A 24,770-nucleotide genomic window follows, 5' to 3' on the forward strand; every position below is an offset into this window, starting at 1 on the left:
TCAAGGTGTCCTTGCCAATGACAGCGTGTGGGTAATAGAATAGGGAGTAAGCAGGTCACTAGCAGCCCAAACACGAAGTATGGTGCTCACACACCTGGACAATGAGAGACAGGATGTGGGAACAGCTGAAGTTGCATAACTGAGTGGAGAGGCAGGTTCAGCATAAAAGGTTCTGCTGGAGTGCACAGTGAAGTGGACAGTGTTTTGTCCAGGACCATGGATCCCAGTGTCCTGCTCCTTCTTGCTCTCCTCACAGGATTCTTGCTACTCTTGATCAGAGGCCAGCCAAAGGCATATGGACATCTTCCACCAGGACCCCGCCCCCTGCCCTTCTTGGGAAACCTCTTGCAGATGGACAGAGGAGGCCTCCTCAAGTCTTTTATTAAGGTGAGAACTATATGAGGTCTGAGAACTATATGAGGTCTTAGTGTGGGTTTCCCTCTGGTTTTGTTTTTAGAGGTCACTCATCAGGAAGAGCAAGAGACTTCTTCCAGGGTGTAGGTTCAGGTGGGAAGGTTGATGAGGGGAGGGTTGAGATCCTGACTGGTGATGGATGCTGACTCATGCTCAGACTGACAAGTGAGTCTTCCTATGTTGGAATTGTGTGGGGCACTGTACTTGGAGTGTGAGAGGTATAGAGGTATTGAGGTGTTGAGGTGTAAGCATGTAGAATTTCAACTCGTGGGGCTGGTCTGTTCCAGAAGAGAAAGAAAAATATCAGAGGTATCAACAACCAAAGTTTGCTTAGTCAGCAAAAGAGATTAGCCTGAGGTGTTCCAGGACAAAGGGGAGGAGAGGCAAGGCAGGAGGTGAGGTGGGCAGGTAGGTAGGTAGGTGTGTAGGGCTAATCATTTATAAATACCATATACCATCTAAGCAGCTGATTCTGGCACTATCTTTACTAGTTCTCACAAGTGGGATTCCATGTTTAATTACCACTTGCTCATTAAAAATCAATAAGCATCCATACCCCCAAATCTGATTGAAAGGCTAGTGATCCACTTGATTTAACATCTCATGTGCTGGAATGACTGGTGTGGGCACATCTTGCCACAATCATTTTAAAAATGTGCTTCCCACATGTTGGAAATGTCAAGTTAACATTGTTTTAACTTACTGTTTTTTTTTTGTTTGTTTTGTTTTTTATTCCTTGAAAATCTAATTCCTTCTAGTCTGATTATCATCTCCACCTTTTCCTTTGAAGCCCATTCCTACTTGGAAGCAAGTATGGTTGCTCGAATGAGTATGGATATGTTGACTATTTATTGGAATATGAGCAACCTTTGAAAGGCTGCACTGCTGAAAGTGGAGTCCTCCTGTCCACCCCCCACAGAACTCTAACTGCCCACAGACTCAGAGTGAGAGCTGGGGACTTCCTGTCATGATAGCATGACACGTTGCATCTTTTCCTGATAGGGACAGCCACAATGTCATAAGCAAACAAGGTTTCCAGAAACTAGGTAATGCATAGCAAGAAGGAATCTTCTTCTTCTTCTTTTTTTTTAATTAGGAAATTTCCTCAATTACATTTCCAATGCTATCCAAAAAGTCCCCAATACACTCCCCCCCAGTCCCCCACCCACCCACCCCCACCCCTTGGCCCTGGCATTCCCCTGTACTGGGGCATATAAAGTTGGCAAGTCCAATGGGCCTCTCTTTCCAAGAAGGAATCTTCTACCTTCTATAGGGAGCTTTAAACAATTGTTCAAATCCACAATCTAAGTGTGTGGCAATCTCAGATAGCTAAGCTGCATTCTTTGGCCATTACGAGATGAAAGTCTGGTTGCAGATATAGAATAAAATGATAAAAATTAGTCAAGTTTCTTGTTCACATGGTGAAATTGAATAAAAGTGAAGCATCAAGAATTTTAAGGTCAGTTGAGAATTGATAGAGTTACATAAGAGGTAGGACTTTCTAGAGCCACAAAGACTTCCTTGATTGATGACAAATATTGAAAAAAAAGCCATTCCTGAGCAGCAATTGGTGCTAGGGAAAGAATGGACATAGGTGCATGATGTTATGATATAACAGGCATGAGGCAGTTGCATTTTATAGTAATGTTGATTAGACAGACTGATGTCAATTATGGTAAGAAGTGAAGTGATTCAACTAAGCAAACATCAAGTCTTTTGGTGTTGTTATCTGTTTTCTGTTGCTATCATAAAATACAAGAGTCTAAGTTCTTTATAAATTAAAGGTTCATTTAGCTCCTAATTGTGGAGTTTGGCAGTATAAGATCAAGCAGATCACTTTTTCCAGACTCTGCTGTGTAGTCCTCTCATGTGTCGCAACACAGTAGAGGAAAGAAAAGTCTGTCACATGCAGAAGAGGATAACCATATAGAATGTTCTTTAACAATTAATTCTCCAAGGATTAAGTCCTCTCTGCTTGTCCAGTGTTAAGGTATTCTGTGGATCTGCCTTGAGGACCCCTTGCCTCTCACTAGGCTCTAGCACTTGACGGCTCAACTACCTCTCAACACAACCACCTTGGGACTACTCCCTTCAGCATGTGAACCCACAGAGGACACTTAAAATATTTTCGAGTCACAGCATATAGAACAGGCAAGAAGAAATGGGTAGCTGGTCCAGACATGTGGCTCTGGATGCCAACCAGTGGCCATGTTCAATAGTGAACCCCAGGAGAAACCAGCTTGGCTGTCTCAAGCATGTTCTGCATGAACCTGCAACCTGAATCAAACTTAGCCCCTTAAGGCCATGTCAGCTCTCTGAGGTTTGGGTCAATTTCATACCCCTGTGCTAATGCACTTGAAGGGTCTGATGAGCCCTCTGGCATGTTTTCTGGAAGCTTCCTTGGTGGCTCAAAAATTGGATCCACCCCACTAAGCAGCTGTGTTGTTCTAAGATGGTTGTGTGGGCTTTAATCATGATGTGCCTGGTACAAAGATTGAGGTCTTAGTGATGTCATTCTTTTGGTGAGTAGTAAATAAACAGAAAAGCTGTAGCCTTAATGGCCAGTTTGAGAACTAAAAATCATGAGTATTCTATAGTCCCAAATTAATACTTTATTTTTTAAAAAAATAAATTCTATTTTACAATGCTATTATATTGGTGGGGATTATTTCAGTTGTGTTTTAAAAACACATTCTTTAAGCTGGGTATGGTCATGCATCACATCCTGTTACTGGGTACAAGGAGGAAACTAGGGACTTCAGGCACGCCAGACAAGCAATCTGGCAACTGAGTAACTGAGCAACAAGCAATCATGCCAACAAACAATCAGTCCCTAGAGGAGGCACCTTCAAAACACCCTTCCACAATTCCTTTTGTTCTGGACTGTTCTTCTTTGTCTTACATCTTGGCATCCTTTCCTAGGACCCATGTTCTGTATAAATTATGACACAGAGGCATCTGATACAATTTAAAGCTTAGGTATTATGCTAGGGCAGTTTCTTAGGTATCTTGACTATCTTAACTCAACTGTCTTGCTCATGACATGCCAGTGGCTAACTCTATACCTTTCTCTTCACTACACCATGTGTCTGTTCCTTTGTGTGTCCACCCTCTTAATCTCCAGTTATGCTTTCTTCCCCTGTCTTATTCTTTCCAACTGACAGTTCTGCCCAATACTTTCTGCCTTAGCAGGGATAAAGATCCATCAGCTCTTTAGTACAAACAGTTGTCAATGAGACAACCTCTGATCCAATTCTAGATTGCCTTTAGGCAAATGAGGAAGGATGAATTTTTACAAAATAGAAATCCCAGTGATGGATCCTAGAAATGACAATAACAGAATCCTGATAGCATTTAGCTCTTTGCTGGTACAGAATTAACAATTGAAAATATGGAGTCACATGTTCCCACAATATAAAAAAAAATCATTATATCAACAATCACTCTTGTCTCCTCCTTTCTTCTGAGATCTGTGTCACAAATGCATTAACGTATCTGTCACAAGATTGGGTTTGGTATCAAAGTGAATTTAGCTCCCCCCGCCTCAGGTTTATTTTTCCTCTCCCATTCTTTTAACATGAAGGCATGGAAGGAAAAACTTTTCAGAGTCACCCACCATGACCTGACAATCCCCAGTCTTAAGAACCATAAGAAATTAATATCTGTCCAGTGTCAGGCATTTGGAAAATAACCTGAGATAGAGGATGAGGCTTAGCTCAAGGCAGGGTCATCTGCACAGGTAGATGAGAGAGAATGAGATGGTGAGAGAAGAGTCTGAGATCTAGCAGATAGAGGTCTGGAGGTTCCACGTCTCTGAAACACACCTGGCATAAAGCTTCTTCTTAATAATGGGGATATTAAAAATATTTTCAGAATTTGGTTGAAAGTGCAGGCCACTTCTTTTGTAAATATGCTAATAGAAATTGACATAAATTTTTGAGTATTTCCCAGGATTGGGAAGTGGAGACAGGAGGATAAAGATTTCAAGGTCATTCATTTTCTACATACAGAACTTGAGACTACCTTGGGGTACAAGAGACCCCCTCAAAAAAAAAACAACTTAAACAATTATTTTGAGAATACATAGATGTCTTCCAGGCCTTTATGACCATCTAGTTATGCAGAATCCCACATGTGTTTTCAGAACATAAATTAAACACATGTGCATGTCCTGGCAGTGGGGAGGATGGTTGATAACAATATGTCTCTGTCCTTTCAACGTGAGAGAGATGTGCAATTTTGCTTGAGTTTCAAGTCTTCTTGAGATTGCTTTCCTCTTCTGGTGACAACTAGGATGCATGACTCCTAAGGATGTGACAATGGATGTTTATTAAATGACACCTGCCTTGATTCACAGATTCACTCATCCTACCAACTCACTGATAAGTTATCTTCTGTGTCCTGGAGAACAATTGAAGTGAGGCATCTTAGAGGCATGCAAGGTCACCAGGCCAATGGAACATTAACCTGGGCATGACAGACTAATGCAAGCAGAGAGAAGGGGGCAGTGAATAAAATAATCAGTGTGCTACTTTAGAAAGTGGAGGACATTGGGGACCAGGCACCTTTTTTGTTAACAGAGACTCGGAGAGATACAGGTGGTGTTACCAGAGAAAGTCAGTGTTGCTGAAAGAACCTGAAGAGGAGCAGGGTCAGGGAGCAATTGACATGGGGCTCCTGTCAATGAGGAACACTTGAGGAATGGAGCAGCAGGAGGACTGTTAGGGTCAGGTCTGGTAGGGCTGTGTGGACCATGGTAGACTTTGATCTAAATTTTAGTGTCAGGGAAACAATGCATGGCTTGAGGAAGATTAGGGATATTAAGTAACATGAGTTTCAGTGAATATTCTAGCATGGCTTGTGGTCAAACTTTTCTTATAGATGTTAGGACAGAAGCAGGAAAACCTGCAAGGGGCTTGCAGAGGGAGGTGCATACCATTTTAAAGCAACCTCAACTATAACTTTTAAAACATGCTTATTTATGAGTATGTATGTATGTATGTATGTATGTATGTATGTGTGTGCAATTAGGCATATATATGTGAATATATTTCTAATTGTATGCAAGACACCTGTTCATGAGACCCAATGCCTTTCACTAGGCTCCAGCACTTGAAGGCTCAACCACCTCTCAACACAATCACTTTGGAGACTGGCTTCCAGCATATGAACCCACAGAGGACACTTAAAATATTTTCAAGGCATAGCACTTAGAACAGGCAAGAAGAAAAGAGTAGCTGGTTCAGACATGTGGCTTTGGATGCCAACAGGTGGCCATGTCCAATGGTGAACCCCAGGAGAAACGAGCTTGGTGTCTCAAGCATGTTCTCTATGAACCTGCAGCTGATTCAAACACAGCTCCTAAAGGCCATGTCAGTTACATGAGGTTTGGCTCAATTTCATACCCAGGTGCTGATGAACTTGTAGGTGCTGATGAGCCCTCTGGCATACTTTCTTGAGGCTTTCATGGTGACTCAAGAAGCTGGATCCACTAGACAAGGCAGCTGTGTGGTTCTAATGTGGTTGTGTGGGCTTTAATCATGATGTGTCTGTTACAAAGATTGAGGTCTTTATTATGACATCATTTTAGCCAGGGGTAGAGAAACAAAGACAAACTGTGGCCTCAATTGCCAATGTTAAAACTAGAAAGCATGAAGATTCTATAGTTTTAGATTAACACTTTATTTTTTAATAAGTAAATTATCTATTACAATGCTATTATATTGGGGATATTATTTCAGTACTGGTTTGAAAACACATTTTTAAAGCTGGGTATGGTCATACATCACATCCTGTTATTGGGTACAAGAAGGAAACTCGAGATTTCAGGCATGCCAGACAAGCAATATGCCAATGAAACACATCCTCAGTCCCTAAAGGAGGCACCTTCAAAACATCCTTTCACAACTCCTTTTGTTCTGGACTGTTCTTCTTTGTCTTACCATCATCATCTTGGTATAATTTCTTAGGATCTGTGTTCTGTATAAATAATGACACAGAGTCTTCTAATACAGTTTAAAGCTTAGGCCTTTTGCTAGGCCAGTCTCTCAGCTGTCTCATCTAACTTAACTGAACTATCTTGCTCAAGGACTGCCACTGGCTAGCTCCTCTATACCTTTCTCTCCACCCCATGTCAGTTCCTTTGTGTGTCTACCCTCTTAATTTCCTGTTTTGCTTTCTTCCCCTGTTTCATTCTTTATGACTGAAAGTTCTGCCCAATACCTCCCACCTTATCAGGAATAAGGATCTGTCAGCTTTTTATTACCACCAATCAGCAGCAAGACAACCTTGGATTCAATTGTAGATTGCCGTTAGGCAGGTGAGGAAAGATGAATTTTCACAAAATAGAAATTCCAGTGATGGACCATAAAAATCATGATACCAGAATCCTGCCAGCATTTAGCTCTCTGCTGGCACAGAATTAACAACTGAAAATACAGAGTCACACCTTCACACAATGCAAAAACATTTACAACAATCACTCTTGTCTCCCCCTTTCTTCTTCTGAGATCTTCCTCATAAATGCATTAACATATCTTTCATAAGAGTGTGTTTACTATCAAAGTGAGTTCAGCTCCCTCCTCTGCTGGTTCATTGTTTAAAAAAAAATCTCTTGTTCTTTTAACATGAATGTCATGGAAGGAACCTTCTAGATGCATCTACAATGACCTGAAAACCTCCAGTTCCCAGAATCATAAGAAATAATTATCTGTTCTTCTAAAATTGTCCAGTGCCAGGCATTTGGAAAATAAACAGAGATAGTGGATGAGGTTTTATTCAGGGAATATTCATCTGTGCAGGTACACAGATGGTGAGAGGAGAGGCTGAGATCTAGTGTATAGAGGTATGGAGGTTCCAAGTCTCTGAAACACTCCTGGCATAAAGCTAATTTGGTTGAAAGTGCAGGCCACTTCTTCTGTAAATATGACCATTCTATTCAAGGGCTTTCAGCACTAGAAAGCATCATTTCCCCAGAGATGCCTAGAGATGGTTGTACTGACAGGCAGTTTTCCACCTCTCTGTACTGTAGACATGATTGGCTGTCAGAATTGCCAACAGTGGTCATCCATTTTCCCTCCCTAGTAACCCATGGATGGGTCAGGCTCATTCTCTCTGACAGTTGTAAGGAGGCATTGATCAGGTTGAAGCTGGGACACAGGAAGGATGGTTCTTAATGAGATGCCATGAACTGATGGCTAGCTGAAGGGCATGGTCATGGGTCTATATCTGTGACCTATTTCTATCTATCTATCTATCATCTATCTATCTATCTATCTATCTATCTATCTATCTATCTATCTATCATCTATCTATCTATCTATCTATCTATCATCCATCTATCTATCTATCTATCTATCTATCTATCTATCTATCTATCTATCATCTATCTATCTATCATCTATCTATCTATCTATCTATCTATCTATCTATCTATCTATCATCTATGTATGTATGTATGTATGTATCTATCTATCTATCTATCTATCATCTATCTATCTATCTATCTATCTATCTATCTATCTATCTATCTATCATCTATCTATCTATCTACCTATTAATGATAGGGTCATATGTGGCCCAGGCTGGCCTCCAACTGGATGTATAGACAAGGATGGTTATTGATTCTCTGGCCTCTACCTTCCTAGTGCCAGGATTATAAGCATGTGTTGCCCTTGCTCCCCTATACTACAGTACTGGCACACTGATTAGGGCATTCTATCAATCCATACAGATCCAGTGGTGAAATAACCCTTCAACTCTTAGGTCTTCTGAAGGGGAAGGGTAGCCAGGGGAGGAAGTAGCAGTTTACCCATATGTATCTAAGTGTTTCAACAGTTTAACAACAATATCTACCTTAGTAGCTAGTACCATGGTACCTTTATGCTTGCAGCTTCGTGAAAAATATGGAGATGTGTTCACAGTACACTTGGGACCAAGGCCTGTGGTCATGCTGTGTGGGACAGAGACCATAAAGGAAGCTCTGGTGGACCATAGTGATGCTTTCTCTGGCCGGGGAGCAATTGCAGTGATTCAGCCAACTGTACAGGACTACGGTAAGATATGGGACAGGTTGAAGAGGAGGATGTGGCCCAGGAAGGTGAATCTGAGAGGGGGTATCTGAGCTGTGGGGAAGGACTCGGGATTCTTTTAACTTTCAGTGTGACCTAACCACCCATGTTTCTTAGGTGTGATCTTTTCCAGTGGGGAACGTTGGAAGACCCTCCGGCGATTCTCTCTGGCCACCATGAGAGACTTTGGGATGGGAAAGCGGAGTGTGGAGGAGCGGATAAAGGAAGAGGCTGGATGTTTGGTGGAGGAACTAAAGAAATACGAGGGTGAGTCTCAGAGAATGAGCCTAAAGAAGACATGAATGCACAGTCAGAGAGAGAGAGAGAGAGACAGAGAGAGAGAGAGAGAGAGAGAGAGAGAGACAGAGACAGAGACAGAGACAGAGACAGAGACAGAGAGACAGAGAGAGAGAGAAAGAGAATACAAGGGCAGGGAAAGAAATATGAGGTCTATTGTGTCCAAAATAACTTAAAACATGTCCTAAAAATGGTGGTCACTTCTCTTCAGAAAAATCAGTCTTTGAATCAAGTTTATCTGCCAGTTAGATATGATTGGTCCACACTTGTCATCTCATTGTAGAACTCAGAAGGCTGAGACACATGATCATGTGTTCAAGGCCAGTCCTGTACACATTGTGAGGTCCTGCTTTACACTTGTGAGAATGATTCCAGTTCCATATAAAGTGGTCATGGTGGGGTGTGGTTGTAATCCCAGCAGGCCAGAGGTGGAGACAGGATGCTGAGATTTTCAGAGTCATCTTCTACCATATATAGAGTTGAAGACCACCTTGGCTTAATTGTTGTCATACCCTCCACTCCCTACAATGGTCTTAGTCACAGGCAAATGCAGAACTTAGGCAAATGAAAGCTAAGAAAGCAGGAAAAACTGCAGTCATGTTCAAAGCAGAAACTGTGGTTTCTCCTCATGGTTGTGCTGAAGGGAATCAGTGAACACAGAGACTCATGGGAATTTTAGTTTGGTAGAAATCAGCAGTGTGTCTGAGTGCTTCATGAATCTTTTAAACAAGGACAGCCTAATGACATGGACCTTTGTTTGCAGCTCCATTTCTTTCCTTCCCCCTCTTTTTGTTTTAATTTAATTTAATTTAATTTAATTTAATTTAATTTAATTTACTTATTCACTTTATATCCTGCTCACTGCTAACTGGTGTTTACTCACTCCCACAATCATTCTCTATCCCCCCTGCCTTCTTCTCTGAGTAGTTAGGGGTCCTTGTGGGTATTACCCCCACCCTGGCAGTTCAAGTTTTCAAGCCTAAGTGCTCCCTCTCCCACTGAGGTCAGACAAGGCAGTGCAGGCAACAGCTTGTGGGATAGCCACTATGCCAGCTGTTCAGGACCCACATGAAGGTCATGATTCACATCTGCTACATATAACAGCTCTATTTCTTTACTGCGGGCATTTGCCTTCTCTTATGGTCCTTTTTCAGGGAAGTTGAGATGATGTCAGTGCAGAGGTGAGAGAGGAAGAAAGGTGCACAGACTGGAAAGAATGGCTGGAGAGAGAAGTCATAGAAGTAGAGGACCCAAAGGAAGACAATCCTCCAACCACCAGGGTCCATAACTGAGCCTGGCATACAAAGACAGCAGCCATCAGTCCTGATGACTTCGGAAACACCACAGAAGCTAGAAGTCTGAGAAGGGATGGAGAAAGACTGACATATGGGAGTGGAGTGTGCACGGCTTGTGAATCCACACAGGCAATCCCTGAAACTGTTTCTGCTCTTTTCTGTCTCTGGGAGTCAATTATCTCACAGTCAGAATGATGGCCAGGGAGGATGTATAGGGTAGAGACAAACTACGCATACTCTATTTCTGAGACTCAGAATCCTTGTCTCAGTCATGATTGTTGAGTTCCATTAGTGAAGTTAGCCTCCCTACCTGTGTATATGAATACATCACATCTTCTGTTCAGCATTGAGGGAAGCTAAATAAAATGATACATGCATTAGTGAGGGCAGGGGTCAGCCCATCATATATGCAAATGGGTTAGCAGGTGTTTCTATTTTTTGAGCAGAGAAAGGGGCAGCCTAACAAAGACGAAGCTGAAGCCAAATGTTCCCCAGTTCCTTAGCCTCACATCTCCTATCCTGCCTCCTCATCCTCCAGGAGCCCCCCTGGATCCCACCTTTCTCTTCCAGTGCATCACAGCCAATATCATCTGCTCCATTGTGTTTGGAGAGCGCTTTGACTACACAGATCAACAGTTCCTGCACCTGCTTGATCTGTTCTATCAGACCTTGTCACTTACAAGCTCATTCTCCAGTCAGGTGAGTGGGTGTGAAGAGAGGAACATCCAGGGCAGAGGAAGCAAGAGCCTGATTTGTGAGTGAAGGAGGGCTGGAAGAAAGGCAGAGACAATGTGGCAATACAAGGAGGCTGAGACCTGAGGCAGGGAGGGAGAGAAATGAATGTATGAGTATAGAACATACGTATAAAATGATGATGTGTGTGATACAGCAATACCCCAGAAAGTAGAGGACTTGGTTTCCATGCAGGAGGCCCAGCTCTCTGTATCCTGGCTGAGGTACAGAACACCCCTCATTTCAGCACATAGAAACAAGGAGAATAGGAATTTAGTGTGATCCTTGGCTTCATATTGAGTTTGACACCAGTCTGGTACACACGAGATCCTGTGTCCTTAAATTTGAACCTTTAATATAAAACAAACAAAGACAATTCAGCAAAGAGGATTGAGAGAGAAAGTAGAGGAAAGGAAAAGGGAGATATAAATAATGCAAGACAAATGTTAGAGACAGATTTAGAGACACAATTCAAAAGCAGGCATGTGTTATAGTGTAAGTATATGAGGACACTGTGTGTGTGTACCTGCATGTGTGTATATGTCTGCCTGGGTCTGTGTATTTGTTTTGTGTGTTTCTTCGTGATATATATGGACTTAGTCTAAAGTAGAGTGGCCTTCTTAGAGTCAGCACAAGACACACTTAGATACCAAGTTCTTGTCACAGAGGAGATTTATTCCCAGGCAAGTGCAATAAGGAGGTGGGGTGCAAAGGCAGACAGTAGCACCGAGAAAGTGTTTCTGCAGGAGTGGGGTTTGATGGGGAAGAGGAGAAGTCTGTGCTAGGATTTACTAGGTAAATATTGATCAGACATGTTAGCCAAAAAAAGGAATTGTGCTTGCTGGACCATAGTGTTTAGTCTCAGGAATGCCTCAGTGGCTAAATAAGGGGAATAGACATTGAGGACTGGCTTTCGGAATATAATCAAAGATTTAGCATGGGGAGAAGGGTTAAAGGCAGAACTGGTTGCCGTGTTTGTCATGTTGGCCATGTTTGCCATGCTCAGGCCTATCAGAGCCCTTCATTCTCACCTCTTTGTTTTATCATAGGATCACTGGCTGTTGGGCAAATGGGTGTCATTTTCTCTGGATGCTTCCTCTGACATGGGGGCATTATCATTAGGGACCCAAGGAAGCTGAGCTATTGGTCAAGGTCTGGAAAAGCATGTTGTTTTATTTGTTGTCCAGGATCTGGTGAACCCTGTGGGGCTAAGGATGGGCAGTCTGTGAGGCAGGACTAGGATGCAGTTTCTGATGAATTATCTGGGACTGGCAAGTTGCTAAAGCAGTCTCTAGGTGATTATAAATCTCTTGAGATACACTGGGGGCAGAGGTACAGTTAAGGAGTTAAGGAGTTTAGGAAAAACTTATTTTTTAAAAATCTTGGATGTGTATTTGAAACTTTTAGGTGTATGGTACTGGTAGTTGGGGAAGGGTAGTCCCAAGGCAAGAGCAATTGGGTGACATCTCCCTCTCTGAAATAGACAGGTGTGGAAACTTAGGCTTTCATTTGCAGGAGTACTTACCCAAGTCCCTTTAACTTGTGACAGGCCTGTTTAAATAGATTTTATGAAGTTTATAAGGAATCTTAATGTTTGTTAAGGAAATAAAAGTTTTAGATATGCTAGTATTACCATTGTTGTTAATCTGGTCTGAAATCTATATTGGAGAAAGTGCAATAGATTCATATATTTGAGTCATAGTAAAAGTTTGGGGACCCAAACAATAGCATAGAGAGAAGGAAAGATTTCTGCAGCATTATTATATCTATCTCGAGTTACTTTCTCAGGCACATAAATTTTTTCTCAGATCCTCAAAACTTATTTAAGCTTTTTTTTTAAGCTTTTATATAGTCACAATTTAAAACGTTTTCTTATAACTTGCACTTACAGATTTTTATAGCTTATTTAAGCTTCCAGACTTTCCAACTTGTATTTAATTCCCTTAAAACCTTTTCTAAGACTGTCATAATTTCATACTTATATAACTTGGTGAGTGGGAAAGGGAGAGGTTAGACAGTGGAGGTGGAGTTAGTTCTCTGACTACATTTTAGCTTTGGGTTTAGATTTGTAAAAGAATGTGTTATTAGTTGGGATAAGAGTTAGGAGGGGTTGGAGAGAAGATTGAATTAGGATTTAGTATTAAAGTGGACTGTTAATAGCAAATAATGTCCTGTATTGAAGGAGGATTAGGTATGTTGTCATGTGAGTTATGTATTAGGGAAGCCTGGAGGGAAAGATGAGTCATAAGGGAGGAAAGATCAGCCTTGACAGACTGCCATGTAGGCACAGTTATTGTCTTCACATGTAAGAAATGTAAGAAATGAATTTTGATAGGAGCAATTTGGAGGAATAGAATCTGAAATGGTGGGAGGGATTGGAGTCCCATGGTAGAAGATATTGGGATTATTATAAGTTAGGACGTGTGTGTGTGTGTGTGTGTGTGTGTGTGTGTGTGTGTGTGTGTGTGAGACAGACAGACAGAGAGAGAGAGAGAGAGAGAGAGAGAGAGAGAGAGAGAGAGAGAGAGAGAGAGAGAGGTCGGAATAGATTGTGAGGAGGATTTTGCTGATAAGGAGCTGAGATGGACAGTGCTGTTTACAGTGAAGTAAATGAATTGGTGTGTGAGAGATTCTAAGATAGTTGACTTGGGGAGAGGAGAATTGAGTTTTGGAAGATGAGAGCAAGTAATCTTTGGAATTGAGGAGACTGAGGAATGAGGAAGCTATCAGAGATGGAAGGACTGCAAAGGGGAAGTTCATCTATATACTGAATCAAGTCCGAGGGGAAAAGGGGGAAAGCATGCCAAGTCCATAAAAAAGAGGTAGGTTTGTTGTTGTTGTTGCTGTTGTTGTTGTTGTTGTTGTTGTTGTTTGATGTCAATGAAGCATAAGTGGGCCCATTCTTGAGTGCTAATTGAATCAGTAATGTTGTTGGGTTGTGTTGGACTTTTGATTCTGGATGGAGGGAGCAAATTCCATTGCTATTGATGGCTGGCAAGCCAACATCCAGAGACAGGGTATTCCTTGGACTTCAAGTGGCTGATAAGGAGGTCTCTGTGAATGAGGGTTTATCAACCAAGCTCTATCACCAAGAGGGGGATTCATGTGTGGAAGGAAAAATCTGGCAACTTTACTTTTTGGATAGTTAGGGATGGAGAGAATCTGGAATCTGGTTGAATAGCTATCAAAAGCAAATGGGAAACTTCCAATTCGAAGCTGGGTCCTGTTGACTCATCTCAATAATGATCCTTGTCAGAGACACCAATGTAAGGGAAAATGACCCCCTCAGAGTCAGTAGAGGACACACTCAGACACCAAGCTGCTGCAACAAAGGAGAGTTACTACCCTGGAGGGTCAAGAAGGTGGGGAATCTGTAAAGTCAGACACCAATCTAAGCTGCAGTTGTAGTAGCAAGAGAAGGAAAAGGATGAGGAGGAAGAGGAGGAGGAAGAAGAGGTAGAAGAGGAGGAAGAAGAAGAGGAGGAGGCATAAAAATAGAGAGGTGTTTCTATAGGAATGAGGATTGTTTTTGTTTTTGTTTTTTGAGACAGGGTTTCTCTGTGTAGCCCTGGCTGTCCTGGAACTCACTTTGTAGACCAGGCTGGCCTTTAACTCAGAAATTCGCCTGCCTCTGCCTCCCGAGTGCTGGGATTAAAGGCATGTGCCACCATGCCCGGCTAGGATTTTTAAGAGGTAAAGGGGCAGTTTGTGTTAGAGTGTGTTGAAAAATCCTGATTGCTCATGTTTGCCAAATAATGAATTCTGATTATTTGATCATGGTGTTTAGTCTCAGGAACGAGTCAGTGACCAAATAAGGGGATAGACCTTGGGGACTGGCTTTAGAAATACTATGTAATGATTTAGCAAGGGAGAGAGGGTCAAAAGCATAACCTCTTGGCACCATGTTTGGCATGCTTGGACCAGTGAGAATCGTTCACTTAGGAGCATGTGTTGTTTCAATGAGACTGAGCCCCACAGCTTATTTTATTTATACATTTGGGTCTTAGCTGAAGAGCTTTTAGGAAGGATTAGGATGTGTGTCCTTGTTGGAGGAAGTGTGTTGCTAGGGGTGTGCTTTGAGGTTTCAGAAGCTCATGCAAAACTCAGTGGTCTCTGTTGTTCTTCCTGCCTGTGTGTTAGGATATTAGATCTCAGCCCCATGCCTACCTGACTGCAGTGTGCTTCCTGCCATGATGATACTGAACTGACACTCTGGGTCCTTCTTTCTTACAGATGTTTGAGCTCTTCTCTGCTGTCTTGAAGTACTTTCCTGGCACTCACAGACAAATTTCCAAAAACATACAGGAAATCCTCAACTACATTGGCCATAGTGTGGAGCAGCACAAGGCCACCTTGGACCCCAGTGCTCCACGAGACTTCATTGATACCTACCTTTTGCGCATGGAGAAGGTTAGTCCTGCATGAATGAAAGAGGGGGCTGGTGAGAATGAAGGATGGGGATCTTGTCAGAGAAAAAGATGGGAGGGGACAGAGGATGGTGAGGAGAGGAAGAAACAGAGTGGAGGAGATGCAGAACATCTGGGAGGAAAGAGAAAGGGAGGAGAAAGTGACATAGAGAAAGAGAAGGGGTGTGGCTGGGGATGAAACACAGGGCAGGAGGCAAAGAGCAGAAAGACCTTAGAGGCAGGAGCCTAGGAGACAAAACATGATAATAAACCACCAAGAAGCAAAGGAGAGAGAGAGAGAGAGAGAGAGAGAGAGAGAGAGAGAGAGAGAGAGAGAGAGAGAGAGAGAGAGAGAGAGAGAGAGAGAGAAGACAGAAGAGTCCAAGGGACATTGTCTAGGTCCTAGTAATGTTCAGAGTTCTATTTAGTATGAAACTCACAAACAGAAGGACAGTGTCCAGAGAAGTGTGTGTATTTCCTTGCAAAGGTCTAGTCACCCCTGACCCATCCTTCTCTCTCCATTCTGCAATCAGGAAAAGTCCAACCACCAAACAGAATTCCATCACCAGAACCTTTTGATATCTGTGCTCTCTCTCTTCTTTGCTGGCACTGAGACCACCAGTACCACACTCCGCTATGGCTTCCTGCTCATGCTCAAGTACCCTCATGTTGCAGGTGTGTGATGGGCAGACAGTTGGTGGATCTGGAACCCATTCTTGCCTGTAGGAGTTTGTTGTGTATGAGTGAGACATAGACGGCTACATCTGAAGCTCCGAAGGCTTTGCTCTACTTGTAAATTAAGGCAGTGGTGTAGTGGTGTGTGAATAAATAATCAGATGATCTGTTTTCTCCTATCACTTATAGTTTGATTAATTTATCCATTCATCCATCCATCCATCTATCCATCCATCCTCATCTATTCACTCTTCTTTCTATCCACTACCCTCTTCATCTGTTTACACATTCTCTTTATTTTTCCACCCATCTATTACCTATTAATCCCTTTTCCATCCATCCATTTTTAAATTGTTTATATAATGGTTGATAAGTGAAAAATATACATACAGTTTTTAGTTTGCTCATTTTTGTCACTCATCAATCTTTCCTTTTATTAACTGAATCATCTATTTCTTGAATGTAAAAACTTAAAAACAATTTGATGGTATTGTGAGCATAGCTGCTACAGATCATCGAAGGACATATCTCCAGAATCTTAGCCTGTATTTAAAATTCAATTTTAATTTAATATGCCTTGGTGTTTTTCTGTGTATGTCTGTGTGAGGGTGCTAGATTCCTTGGATCTAGAGTTACAGTGTGAGCTGCCATGTGGGTTCTGAGAATTGAACCTGGGTCCTCTGGAAGAGCAGTTAGTGTTCTTAAACAGTGATTCATATCTCCAGGCCCCTGGATTTTTATATATAAGTTCACTGTAAATGTGTGTGTGTGTGTGTGTGTATACCTGTGTATGTTGGAATACAATTGATAATGTTCATTACATTCTTGCCATTTTCCCTCCAGCCCTCACTCTGAATTGACAGTTAAAATGGCCCTTATTGGAGGTTTTTCTTATCTCTCTTTTATAAGTAGGGCTGTATCTTATTGAGAAAAGACTAACACAATCTACACATGGTTGGAGAGACAGGTCCTTGAGACTAGCACGGTTGTGTGCCTACAAGAGGGCACTGTGTCCTCTCAGCAGAGTATCCTTGCTCTGAACTGTTCCTGGGTTATTGGATCCCAGAAAACAGGGTCATTGTGCATCACCTTTGAGATGGGGACACTGTCTATTTTCTTCATTTTCTGAGCAGAGAAAGTCCAAAAGGAGATTGATCAGGTGATCAGTGCACACCGTGTCCCAACTCTTGAAGACCGAATCAAAATGCCATACACTGAGGCCGTCATCCATGAGATTCAGAGATTTTCAGATCTCGCCCCGATTGGTCTGCCACACACAGTCACCAAAGACACAGTGTTCCGAGGATACCTGCTCTCCAAGGTGAGAGAAGCTATGATTCCTCATTGCTACTTCATGAGTGTCCTCCGCTCTCCTAATCACAAACCTCACCCTGTCTGTGGTGTCACAGCATTCCGTGTTTCTTTGGGACTGACTGTTTTGCATGTGAGTCAGGGTTTGTGAACATCTTTGTATCTTGTATCTTCTCCTAGAACACTGAGGTGTACCCCATCCTGAGTTCAGCTCTCCATGATCCATGGTACTTTGAACAACCAGACAAGTTCAATCCTGAGCACTTCCTGGATGCCAATGGGGCACTGAAGAAAAGTGAAGCTTTTCTGCCCTTCTCCACAGGTGAGACAGATATGTGAATCCTTTCCCAGACACCAGAGAGTAGACCCACCCTCTGAAGCACACAGCAGTAAGGTCCCTTTGTACTGAGTCTATCATAATTGTCTTGCCTGACTCATCCATTCATACTGCAAACAGTCCCATGAGGGAAGTCTTGAAATGAAGGAGCATCCTGATCAGGAGGACTTTTGGAAAGTGGTTAAAAGTCTCTCACCTGAGCAAATTCAGTTTTTTGTTTTATTATTTTATAATTAGGGGAAACCCTTTTAAAACAACTGAAGAAGTTTGTCTTTAATCTCAATTAAATGCCCAACAAAAAAGGATCTTTACAGAGAACAAAATGAGCTCAGTGCAATGGAGGGTCTCTACCACTGTCTTTGAAATAAGAAGAGGTTAATAGAGGAGATGGGAGCACTGAGTATTCTGTTGTCAGCAAGCTCATGCTATCCTTAAAACCAACCAGAATTTCATATGCAAAGTCTTAAAAATAACAGAAGATGGCTCCTTTGATTTAGGACTGGTAATGACCAAAATAAGGCATTAATTCTTTTTAGTTGCATCAAATTCATCAATTGTGTTCCTTCGTCTTATGTTTCGTTCTTTTTTTTTTCCCTATTATCACAAATAGACTCTTTTCTCACACAATATATCCTGATAACAGGGAAGGCCCTCCACTCCTCCCAGTTCCTTCCCACATCCCCCCTCCCAAATGGATCTACTTATTAGAAAGGAACTTACATTTAAGAAAGGAACTGACATTTAAGAGATAAGAACAAGCCATAATGAAATAAAGTATAATACAATAAGACAAAACTCATGACATCAAATTTGAACAGTACAAACCAACAGAAGAAAAAGAGCCCAAGAGAACGCACAAGAATCAGAGACAACCTCATCCACACACTCAGAAATCTCGTAAAAATAGTAAATTGAAATCTATAATATATACACAGAGAACCTGTGCACATCAGGACAGGCCCTGTGCATGCCCGTTCAGTTTGTGAGTTCATATGAGCTTTGATCATACTGATTTAGAGGCCATGTTCTCCTGGTGTCCTCTACCTCATCTGGATATTTCACTCTTCAACTTCCTCTTCCACAAGTTCCCTGAACTCTAAGGTGAGAGATTTGATGGAGACATCATATTTAGACCTGTGTGTAGTAAGTCCTCTTTGTGAGTAATGCCCTGGTGTGATTCTCTGTATTTTTTCCCATCTGCTACAGAAGGGTGTCTCTATGATGATGGCTGCATAATGCAACAACCAATGACCATATTAGAATTTCTTTTAGATTCATTCTAGTATGACTTTTTTACCAGCAGCATTTGGTTTTATCCTAGGTCCCTGGGCAATCTAGTCACTGGTTCTTTGTCAAACCAGACATTGGATAGCTACTCCCACAAACTTGGTGCCACCATTGCACCCCAGCACATTTTGCAGACAGGACAGCACTGTTCATCAAAGATATCATGGCTGAGTTGGTGTATAAATTTCTCATTCAGTAGCCTGCAGAGTATCTTCCATATCAAAGATGCAAGAACATGAGTTTGAAGGTTCTATGAATGCAGCTTGATTTCTCCATGTTTGATGAGTTGTGTGTGTGTTCTTTATCAAGGTCCGTGTTTGATGAGTTGCTATTGTTAGTGGAGAACAATCTATTGTGTTGTCAACAACCTGGATGGTTTGGGTATTTCTATGGAACCATGTTGGCTGACAACTCAGTGGGTGTAAACCAGATCTGTTGCTAAAAGCTTCATTTAGTGACAAGAGCTGGCTATTTGGGACTATGTTTCTGTTTTATTTGGAGACTTCATTAGGACCGTCTTCATATATTTTAGGAAGTTTCCATTGCACTATACTTCCCTACCACTCCTCAAATACCCCTCATATCTAGTTGTCTTTCTCCACATTTTATCCCTCAAACCCTTCTTTCCTCCCCACATGATTCTCCCATTCCTGTCTCCTCTGCTGCCCCTAGATCACTCATGTAATCTATTGTTCCCTTTGTGGGAGTTTCATATCTCCCTCCAAGCCACTTTGTCTGTATATAACCTTTCTCAGTTTATGAATTGCAGTATGGTTATTGTTTATTTAATGGCTAATATTCACATATGAGGGAGTACATTTTATATTTGTCCATCTGTGTCTCAGTTACCTTACTCAGGGTGATTATTTCCTAATTCCAGGCTATTTGCTGCAAATTTTATGATTCTATTTTTTCAACAGCTGCATAATACTTCTTTGTATAAAGGTACCACCCACATGTTTTTATCTATTCTTCTGTTGAGGAACATGTGTGTTGATTCCAATTTTGGCTATTTTGAATAGAGCAGCAATGAACATGGTTGAGCAAGTGTCTTTGTGGTAGGATGAAACATCTTTTGGGTATAAGTCCAAGAGTGATATAGCTGGATCTTGTAGTAAATTCCCAACTTTTTCAGGAACTTCTACACTGAAATCTGTAGTGGTTATATAAATTTGTACTCCCACCAAAAATGGAGTAGTGTAGATGTCCTTTGCTACTTTGTGGGTTATTCTTTCTTCAACCCTTCTTCACCCCCTCTTCTATCCAAGTATTCAACACTTGATAGGAGGGGAAAAAGGATAGTGAGTGAGGGAAAGGGATCCCTGAATAAGGTAAAGGGATGGGAAGGAAGCAACATTATCATTAGACTACTCCATGCTGAATAGGAGCACTGAGGTCCCAGGGGCAAGTTTGATCTATCCTGTCAGTATGTGTAATTTCTTCATGCTATTGTTTCTACTTCACAACTGGGTGCTTAACAAACTTAAACCAAAAACTACCAACCCCTAACCAACTAACAGCAATCCACCAACAACCCACCCACAAACCATCAACTGGTACCATCAGTCTCTTGGTGAGATTTACCATTTATATAAGCTCTGAAAACTCCTCAGAATTCCAAACTTCACACACTTGCAGAAACTATGTACATCTGGCAAAATCATGCCTTTGCTAGAGCACAAGACAAATCACAGTCAGTGCCTGTGGACAATTTAAAGCAGCTCCATATCCCACACCTGAGATTAAAACAAAAACACATTTTTATAACATTTCTGTGTTTTTCAAAGAAACCAAAAAAAAAAAAAAAAAAAAAAACCAAATTGTCATTACAGAGGATGGTTCCCCTTGCACCATACCCTCACCAGCATGACCTGTCACTTGTGTTATTGATCTTAGTGATTCTGTCATGAGTAAGGTGGAGTTTCAAAGCACTTTTGATTTGCATTCCCTTAATGGGTAAAGATGTTGAGAATTTCTTTAAGTGTTTCTCAGCCAGGACTGGGAGACAGAGGGACAGGTGAAGATCTGCAGTCAAACTACCTGGTTTTCTGGCAGGAGTGGGCTGTGGGTTAGCAGAGAGTTCATACTCATTTTCTTAAAAAACAGCAAGAACAACTGACATCATCTATGAACACTGCCATGAGCTGGTAGGATGGTGATGACTGGTGAGGCATTGACTTTTTCTGTGAGCAGTATTAATGAGCAGACGGCACATGTCTTGATATGCTTGACCCCATTTGCCTTAAATAGTCTTTGGCCTGTCAAATTGTAAGAGAAAGAAAAATCATGACCATTTGTTTGAGCAAAGAAATCATTCATGTTGGATAATATCCTTAACCAGAGAAAATTCAGAGTGACAGTACCTGTTAGTGGTGACAGGTATTGTCTGTAGATGAAAGAGGGAGCTGGGCCTACACAGACACTTGATTGGTGCCATCTCCATTTCTGCCTTACTTGGCCATGAAGGAGGAGTTGGCAACCCAGGATTGGTCAACTGTTATGAGTTCCTGAGATTTGTTCTTCATTGGAAGAATATAATCTCAAATTACTGTGTAGTCCAGTGGATTATTTTCTTCAGTTATTTTGTTATGTATGCCTTCAGTCAAACTCAGTCAGTCTAATGGACTCTCTAGGATGTAAATATGGAAAATTTATTCTCAGGTTTCTTATCTTTTGGAGAAATGGATGTTCTAGGGACAATTCTATAGTCTTTGGTCACCAATCCGTACCCTTGTCACAACTCTGAGGTTAGGGATGGAGCACTGGGCTATGTGTATGTTAATGCATACTCTTGCAAACAGTCCACACCTCCAGCCCCTCACCTCTGCATTATAGCATGTCCTTTTTTGGTGAACCTCTTTGCCCTCATCCCTCACTGAGTGCTTTAGGTAAGTGCTCTCCTACTGAGTCATGTCTCAGTTAAGAACTGTCTAGTCCTGAGTGTAAGTGACTTCAGTGACCCTGGGTTCATTTCCGCTCCTGGATCTGTCTAGTATAATTGCCTCTTTCATATTTCATCTTTGGAGCTGGAGACCAATAGGGCCGTGAGATAAAAATGAATATAACAGTCCCAAGATAAGAAGGGCAGGCATGTGGAAAAAAGGCACAGAGAGAAATAAACAATAGTGAGATAAGAAATTTGAAACAGATCCTCCAAAAGAGGGGCACACAGAAAGACATAACAGCTCCAACAGGAGACATTTTGTAAGAATCAAGAAGTGAACATGAGACAGAAGAAAAGTGATTAACCAGACAGGAAGAGAGAGAGTGTTGGAGCTGGCCTGCGGCTCTCATGTCCGGGTTCGAGCCTGGGAAGCAGCCTGGAGCTGAAAGAGAAGAGGGGACCTAGGCTGGTCGAGAAATAATGGAACCAAGACAACTAGTCTGCTCAAGGTTCTAATGTTTAATGGCGACACGCTTTATAAAGGCGGGGGGGGGGGCATTCCCGCCAATTCATCCTTGGAGCCCAGCTGCAGGTGACCATGTGAAGGATAGGATGTAGTCTCCAGAATAGCTAGGCCAACTCCTAGCAGCAGGTAGCAGCAGCGACAGTGGCTGAACAATAGAGTGATCTAGGGAGGCAGGCTCCACCCTAGGTAATCTCCTTAGTGGCAGCAAAGTCTGATTCAGCTGGCTTCAGGCTGGGTGGAGGTCACAAGAGAGAAAGAGAGAAAGAGGGAGAGGGAGAAAGAGAGAGGGGGCTGGGGAGGGGGGGAGAGAGGGAGAGAGAGAGAGAGAGAGAGAGAGAGAGAGAGAGAGAGAGAGAGAGAGAGAGAGAGAGAGAGAGAGAGAGAGAACAGAAAGGAAATTGGAGAACACAACTAGAAATAGATAAAGGAACATGAGAGAGAACAGCAAAGGAACATGTGACAAGCTGTCCTTAGAGAAAGGGGGTGGTTAGGATGGTACCTAGGGTATTGAGAAAGAAACAGAGAGAACAGATCAAAAGATACATAGTGGTGATAGGCTCAGACACAGGTTCAGGGAGACTGCCATGGGTAAAAAGAGAGAGGGAAGGAGGAAGGAAGTGAGGGAGAGAGAGAAAGAGAGAGAAAGAAGAGAGAGAGAGAGAGAGAGAGAGAGAGAGAGAGAGAGAGAGAGAGAGAGAGAGAGAGAGAGAGAGAAATGGAGTGTGTGTGTGTTAGATCCATAAAAGGTGCCCAAAATTCTGGAAAAGAGATACCCAGAAAGATAGGGTACTTTTGTAAATATTTCCACACACAGCCATAATTTTTCTACAACCTGGAAGGCCTAGAGGTTGCTGGGAAATCCCTCCTGCACCTGGAGGGCCCAGGCAGTCAGTTGCAGCTAAAGAATCACTGAGGTACAGGCTGTGTGTGGTGCCTGTACATGGGCTTTCAGCCTCCCCCTGCTCTGTGGTATCCATTCCTGAGGTTACAAACCAGCAAGGGCTCCTCATTCTTCTGAGAACCCAGTGGGTAACAAATTTCAAGGTATAGAAGAATAGGGGACAGAGAGAGAGGGGGTGGATGAGAGACAGAGAGGACAGAGAAAGAGAGGAGACACAGAGGTCTCTCTCTGAAGCCCAGGGTATTTGGAACCCACTGTGTTCCTGCCTCAGTCTGCCAAGTTCTGGAAATACAGGCATGTGCCTCCATGTCAAGCCTATATAGGATTTCTAAACAATGCCTTTTCCCTCAGGGCATCCTGATGAGATGGGTATCAAACTTCTCATATGAGAAATTAGGGATGCTAAAAGTCTTGCATTATAAATGTGTGTGCAAACACACTTCAGACCTATTCTAATTTGGTTTTAAAGTTCTGGAAGAAGGACTCTTAACAAAAAGCTACAAATCTGTCAACAGTGACTACAAGATAACCACCAACAATTTGTCCTTTATTTTATGATTTATTTATTATATGCATAATTGCATGTGTATTCATAAGTGCTATGGTATGTATGTATGTGTTTATGTTGAAGTACAGTTTTTAGGAGCTGGTTCTCTCCTTTCAGCATGTGTGTCCATGGGATTGAACTCATGGCCCCAGGACTGGGGGCAGGCTGTTGCCCATGCTAAGGCATCTCACTGGCCTATGAACAAATTCTTTCAGATTTGGGACTCTCTTAACATTCTCATTTGAATTGCAGGTTGAGAGTCAAACTCATTGTTATTCATTGCAATGGGCAGAGTTGTCTAAATGGGATTAGGGATGGGGCAGTGCAGAGGGTTTATAATGGTCAGGAACTCACATGGGTCACTTTCTCTGCCCATAGGAAAGCGCGTTTGTCTTGGTGAAGGCATTGCTCGAAACGAATTGTTCCTTTTCTTCACTGCCCTCCTCCAGAACTTCTCATTGTCCAGCCCTGTGGCTCCTGAAGACATTGACCTCACTCCCAAGGAGAGTGGCTTTGCCAAAATACCCCCAGTGTACCAGATCTGCTTCTTACCTCGATGATTGGGCTGAGGGAGCCAGGTGTCTCTACTTCTGTTGAGAATGGCACCATCTTTCTGCCTCTGAAAGACCTGCTGGAAACCATACCCTAAGTCGCTGCTCATCTGTTATACCTACTGATGTTTCTCTAAAGCCCCAAAGCATGTTCTTCTCCCCTGTGAATGTACTGGGCAAATCAATCAGCTGTCTCTCTTGATGTGTGAACAGAGACTTCTGGAGGCCACATCCCATGCTTAATCACCTCCTTCCTCCCAATAGCCCAAGTCCCCACTTATCAGCTCTCCACACTCTGTGATCTGTGCTAATGAACTCTGTATATGGTCTGAATTCTATGTCTACAGATTTGCCTAGTATGTATGTGGTTCAGGTAAACAGATTCACATAGTGTGTGATTGGTGTATTGTGCCTTTACTTCACATAATATTATCTAGGTTTCTGAATTCTACGGCCACAGTCAGAAACATTCATGTGTTTTTCTCATGTTATTTCTTAGAATTCTCTTCCTGCATTTTTTTTTTTTTTTTTGTCTAGG

The 24,770-nt window shown here is 42.2% G+C and overlaps 1 protein-coding gene across 1 annotated transcript; it reads left to right on the top strand.

The window, feature by feature from the left end:
- The first annotated feature begins 216 nt into the window (after positions 1–216).
- Positions 217–24,522, top strand: LOC110298847 (cytochrome P450 2B1-like). Its single transcript, XM_085840960.1, has 9 exons — positions 217–387; positions 8,306–8,468; positions 8,601–8,750; positions 10,614–10,774; positions 15,041–15,217; positions 15,747–15,888; positions 17,022–17,209; positions 17,380–17,521; positions 24,060–24,522. The coding sequence occupies exons 1-9, from the start codon at positions 217–219 to the stop codon at positions 24,239–24,241; spliced, it is 1,476 nt and encodes a 491-aa protein (XP_085697086.1). The 3' UTR covers positions 24,242–24,522.
- The last annotated feature ends 248 nt before the right edge of the window (positions 24,523–24,770 follow it).

Source organism: Mus caroli, unplaced genomic scaffold (genome assembly GCF_978045245.1).
Source record: "Mus caroli unplaced genomic scaffold, Mus_caroli_1 scaffold_8, whole genome shotgun sequence".
Taxonomy (NCBI): Eukaryota; Metazoa; Chordata; class Mammalia; order Rodentia; family Muridae; genus Mus; species Mus caroli.

Excerpts from the sequence above, each read along its gene's own strand:
- LOC110298847 (XM_085840960.1), top strand. The coding sequence starts at position 217 with ATGGATCCCAGTGTCCTGCTCCTTCTTGCTCTCCTCACAGGATTCTTG. Across the intron at positions 388-8,305 it reads TCCTCAAGTCTTTTATTAAG|CTTCGTGAAAAATATGGAGA; the intron begins GTGAGAACTATA and ends TTATGCTTGCAG. Across the intron at positions 17,210-17,379 it reads GAGGATACCTGCTCTCCAAG|AACACTGAGGTGTACCCCAT; the intron begins GTGAGAGAAGCT and ends ATCTTCTCCTAG.